The sequence below is a fragment of the Crocodylus porosus genome, unplaced genomic scaffold (assembly GCF_001723895.1).
Source record: "Crocodylus porosus isolate Cpor-Errol unplaced genomic scaffold, CroPor_comp1, whole genome shotgun sequence".
NCBI lineage: Eukaryota > Metazoa > Chordata > Crocodylia > Crocodylidae > Crocodylus > Crocodylus porosus.
Genome location: NW_017728943.1, coordinates 21236824 through 21242570, shown reverse-complemented (window position 1 = coordinate 21242570; position 5747 = coordinate 21236824). Strand labels below are relative to the sequence as shown.

Genomic DNA, 5747 nt, shown 5'->3' with positions numbered 1-5747 from the left:
TGAAGTATCATGGGACCTTTCTATACGTGGTGGTAGCCCTTTCTGCTTCCCTGCATGAGCAGATATGGCCAAGAGGCAGACCCTCAGAACCTGATGTGAACTTTTTTTCAAAATGCCTCCCACCCTGCTATTTTGGATGTGAGATATGGCCTAGAGATGCAAAGTATCATGGGACTTTTGGAAACTGGCCAATGTGGCTTCCTACTCTCCGAACCCACTTTGGGAATGAACATGACAAAGAGATGCAAAGCACTATTGGAACTCTTCAAATGGCCACTTCTACTTTCCCACCCAACCCCTGAGGGACTGGCCTGGCTATGAGGTGCAAAGCACCATGGGACTGTTTTCAAGATGGTGGCTGTGCTTTCCCCCACCTCGAGGGAACAGGTATGGCCAGCAGGTGCAAAGCACCATGGGACTGTTTTCAAGATGGTGGCTGCCTCTTTCCCCTCACTTATTCCAGTTGATGTACTTTTAATCCATGCACATCCCATTAGACGTGGCAGTTTTGCGTAGCAATGTGTGACTTCCCAGTCCCCACGTGCGTGTCTGATCTCACAGTTGTATATCTCAGTCTGTCTGTGTGTGTGTGTATATATGTACGTGTGTGTATATATATGTACACACATACACACCCATACATTATATATATACACACACACGCATATATATATATAAATATATATATATTTACTTAAAACATTAAAAAGAGAAAAGGAAAAACAAGAAAGAGAGCTTTGGGGCAACACCCCAATGAAGTCCTCCATGCGCTCTGAACCCCCAACACACATTCTAATAATTTATATATAAAATATAAATATGAAGCTCTTACAAACAAACAAAGCGAAACCCTTCCAGAAACGGACTCTGTGGTTTTCATTTAAGTGCCTGGGGGCCCTGGCAGCGGGGGAGCCAAACAGAGAGGCAGGCAGAGGCATAAAGGGCAGTGTCCCCTCCGCCCTGCCTGGCAGGAGGTGGGGTGAGCTGGGGGGTGAGGCACAGAGCCCCCTGGGGCACAGCCTGCTCAGCGCCCTCCCCAGCACTAGGCCCGTGCTATGGATGGGGGCGCGTGAAGCCCCAGCTGGAAGACCAGGCCAGAGAGGCCAAGAGCGTGCAGCACCGCACCTGGACGGAGATGTGGGGGAGGGGGCAGGGCCTCCAACCAGTGCCGCCGAAACTTGCTGGGCGCGGACGGCCGGGGCGGGGCTTCGCGCCTCGGTGCCAATGGGAAGGCGGTTCATTTGCATGCCGGCGAGCTCGCCTGAGCGCGGGCTGGAAGCCGGGGGCTGCGGCGCCACCGGGGCGGGGGGGTACGGGGAGCCGCCGCGGCGCTGCGAACATTTTCCAGGGTAGGCGGCTTCGTTTCAGGAGCCTCCCGCGAACCTGCGGAGCGGGTTTGAGACTTACAGCCGGAGTCACCCTAACCTGTGTAACACTCAGGCCGGGCTGGGGTTCCGGGGGGTGAAAAAAGCTGGGCAGTGATTTCAGCTCTTTTAGTATTTGTCCAGCAGTCCCTCGCGCCGCGAGGGGCCCCAGCGCGTGTAAAGGCAGTGGGCGGCGGGGTCTTGGCGGGTTGGTAGGCTGTTCAGCGGGGGCGGAGCTGTTGCTCCAGGCGCTGTGGTCCGCCTCAGCGGCGGATCCTCCGACCCTGCAGGCGGCGGTAGGTGCTTGTGCTCCAAGCTCGCGGCCCGCCTGCATGTCAAGCCTGCAGCGCCCCATGGCGGCCTCGGCCCCGGCCCCGGCGGCGCCGCTGAGCGCCGAGCAAGCCAAAGGTGAGCATCCCCCGTCCCCTCGCTCGGAGACGGGCAGTGGCGGCGGGGCTGGTGGGTGCCGAGCCGCCCCCTACGCCCGTGTCCTGCCCGCAGTGGTGCTGGCCGAGGTGCTCAAGGCGTTCGGCGCCCCGGAGAATGCGCAGCGCCTGGACGAGGCGCGGGACAACGCCTGCAACGACATGGGCAAGATGCTGCAATTCCTGCTGCCCGTGGCCACGCAGATCCAGCAGGACGTCATCAAAGCCTACGGCTTCAGCAGCGACGGGGAAGGTGGGGTCGGTCCCTGCCCGCTATCCCCCGTGGCCAGGGGTGTCCTGCTAGGCCTGGGGAATGGCTGCCTGGCAGAGGGCCAGCCCGTCAGCTGTGTCCCCCCTCCCCCCTCTCTCTTTCTCTCTCTCAGGGGTCCTGAAGTTTGCCCGGCTGATAAAATCCTATGAATCCCAGGACCCAGAGATCGCCAGCATGTCTGGGAAGCTGAAAGGCATGTTCCTGCCACCCATGACGCTGCCCCCACATGGGTCGGGGACAGGCGGGGTGGCAGCCTCATGAATCTGGGACCCTGTCCAGCTCCAGCTGAGCACAAGTGTGAGGGTGCTGGCTCCCAGTATCCAGGTCCACCATGTCCAGCTGCAGGTGGGGCCCAAGAAGCCCCCGTGCCCCAGAAGCTCAGAAGCTGCTTTGTGTGTCTGCGGTGGTGTGTTCTATGTGCCTGCATGAGACAGAGAGTGCTGCTTCTGCTTGAGAATAAAAGTTGTTGTAAGAATGGTCCCATTGATTCCCAGGTCTGTGTCCTAAGCTGCTTCCAATGGATGATGATGAGGCAGAAGGGAGGTTTGCTTTCCTGTTTCTTCCTCAGCAGTCCTGTCCTGCTGTAGCTCTGCTCTGAGAGCATCCTGCCTGAGCCTGGTCCCAGGAAATGGAGAGGAGATAACTGCCCCCCAGGGCACAACCCTTCTGCCTGGGAGTAAAGATTCGGTACCTGGTGACTTCTGAAATACTGAGTGCCATGGCTGCAGCACAGGGAATGCTTTTGTTCTGAGGGTGGAACCAAGTGAAACCATTCAGGGGTGGAACAAGGAGTCCAGGGCTATATGCCTAACCCCAGCCTGTCAAAAGGCAGGTGTGGGCACTGCAGCTCTGTGTAGGGTAGGTTGTGTTAGAAGCAAATTAATAATCACTTAGCTTTTAACATGCTAGTGCAGATAGCACTTAACACAGTAATGTGGCGCTATTGCTGAACACAAGTGGTGAATGTGGTTTTAAATGTGTTCAGTTTGGGGTGGCCAGATACACAGCAGCCAGGGGCTGCACACCACACAGTTTGCAGGCCCTGGGCTACACACCATACAGGCAGCATGCCCTGGAGGCCATGTGGGCACCTTGGGACCTCTGCCACATGAGCAAGTCTCCAGCTACTGCTGTGCCAGCTGCCCTGCTGCTGCCACCACATGGGCAAGAACCTCTCCCCCACAGCAGGGAATTCCCCCGTGCCAGCATCCAACAGGCAGCATACTCCTTGCCATGCTGCCCTGCCCCAGAGAGTCCTGCCAGTATGGGAGGCATGTTAACTTCTCATGGGCCAACAGTTGAACAGCTTTGTGCTGTTATGTTTCTTTATAAGGTTAGAAGATCTAAAACTATGTTTGTTCAAATGTGTTGGTTAGAAGCTTCTTGAACTCAGTTTATTCTTGTAGCCTTTGTCCATGTTACAGGGGTCCACTGGCAGAGCACTGATGCCTACAGGGTAGGAGAAAATATTATGCTATAGCCAATGTAGCCCTGCTGACATAGCCCTGGCATAGAGGCAGAAGGCTGGGTGCAGAGGGGCTTAATCCTGGTGGCCAGAAAAACTCCTCCTGCAAGCAGAGTTGTGTCTACACTAGGGGACCCTGCTGTTTTGTACCTGCTGCTACACTTAATGTGTAGATCACACCCTTGTGTAATGGCTAATGTGTGGCAATAGCCTGAAATGAGGGACAGAAAAATACTTTGAGTTGCAGTCGTTTACACCTAGTAATCTTATGCTTCTGCATTGCTGGCACATTAGAATCATATTAGGAAGTGGGGCTGGAAGGGAATCTCATGAGGTCAGCTAATCCAGCCCCTCCCTTGCTCAAGGCAGGATCATCCTTGACTAAACATCCCAGCCAAGTGTCCATCTAACCTCTTAAAAATTTCCAGGGATTGACATTCCACCGTTTCTCTAGGTAGCCTGTTCCACTGCTTGACTAACCTCATAGTCAGAAAGTTCCTCCTAATCTCCAACCTAAATTTCCTCTGCTGCAGCTTGAGGTCTGTGCTCCTAGTTCTGTCCCCTACAGCCATAAAAAAGCCCATTGCCAGCCTTGTTAGGATCCCTTGTCAGGTGTTTGAAGAATGTTATCAACCGCTCCCCTCACCCCTGACCCACAGTCTTCTCTTCTTCAGACTAAATAACCATAACTTGTTCAGCCTTTCCTTATAAGGGCCTTGCCACACTTTATGCTGTGAGCTACGCAAAGGTTGATCAGCATTAGTGCTAGCTTGGAGCTGTGACAAGAGGCCTGATGAGCAGGGGCAGGACTAGGAGCTGTAGCTGTGAACTGCCACAAGAGGGCTTGTGAGCCAGGACAGGCTTCTATCTCTGCTGCATGGGTGGGGTATGAGAGATCCTGGGATACTGGAGGACTTCAGCTTGGGCAGCACATCTGTGGAGAGTGGCCACACCTTCATGGAACATTAATCTGGAGAGGTTCAACAAAGACAAGTGCAAAGTCCTGCACTTTGGACGGAACAATCCCATGCACTGGCACAGGCTGGGGGCTGCCTGGCTGGGCAGCAGCTCTGCAGAAAAGGATCAGGGGTTACAATGGACAATAAGTTGAATATGAGTCAGCAGTGTCCCCATTGCCAAGAAAGCTAACGGCATACTGGGCTGCATTGGTAGGTGTGTTGCCAGCAGGTCAAGGGAAGTGTTTATTCCCCCCTATTCAGCACCAGTGAGGCTACAGCTGGAGCACTGTGCTCAGTTTTGGGCCCCCCACTACAGAAAGGACAAATTGGAGAGAGTGCAGCAGATAGCAACAAAAATGGTGAGGGGGCTGGGCACATGACATATGAGGAAAGACTGGGGGAAATTTTACTTATTTAGTTTAGAGAACAGGAAACTTAATACCAGTCTTCAACTCCCTGAAGTGGGTTCAAAAAAGGGTGGAACCAGGCTATTCTCAGCAGTGGCAGTTGACAGAAGAAGGAGCAACAATCTCAAGTCACAGCAATGATCACAGCAAGGGAAGTTTAGGTTAGATATTAGGAAGAATTTTCTCACTAGGAGGGTAGTAAAACACTGGAACAGGTCACCCAGAGAGGTGGTAGAAGCTTCATCCTTGGGAGTTTCAAAACCCACCTAAACAAAGCATTGGCTGGGATGATCTAGTTGGGGATGGTCCTGCTTTGAGCAGGGGGTGGACTAGATGATCTCCTGAGGTCTCTTCCAACCCTCCCTTTCTATGATTCTGTGATTCTAGGAGCTGGGTAGTGTGGATCAGAGATAATCCTGCCCTGGAGTGGCATAATTTTGAGCCACAAAACCAGTGCTTAAAGCTCCTTTAAGGTGTTAACATGTGGGGATAACCCAGGGGTTAAGAGCTCCAGTAATTTTGGGCAGCTCCCTAAGTCATGTTTCTCAGGCCCTTGCTCATTTTTCTTATTCTGTGCTGCATGAACAATGCGTGCCCGCCATAGCTGGGGGGGGCACGGCAGCAGTAGCGGGAGCGTGACAGCAGTAAGCAGGAGAGCTCCTGCAGATGCTGCTGGTGCTGTCAGCAGCGGGTGGGGTGGGGGGTGGCAAGTGCTGACCGGGGTCAGCAACCACCCGCAGATGCCACTAGCAGCATTTGTGGCGGCCAGAGGGAATCACGGAGAGCAGCACCTTTTTGTAAGGGGTGCACCTCCATGCTCAGGGGGTGCGTGAGCATCTGTGTGCACCCCCTACGC

General features: G+C 54.1%; 1 protein-coding gene across 1 annotated transcript; it reads left to right on the top strand.

Annotated features, from left to right (window-relative positions):
- The first annotated feature begins 1622 nt into the window (after positions 1–1622).
- Positions 1623–2540, top strand: CUNH12orf57 (chromosome unknown C12orf57 homolog). Its single transcript, XM_019548895.1, has 3 exons — positions 1623–1772; positions 1866–2042; positions 2173–2540. The coding sequence occupies exons 1-3, from the start codon at positions 1697–1699 to the stop codon at positions 2319–2321; spliced, it is 402 nt and encodes a 133-aa protein (XP_019404440.1). The 5' UTR covers positions 1623–1696; the 3' UTR covers positions 2322–2540.
- The last annotated feature ends 3207 nt before the right edge of the window (positions 2541–5747 follow it).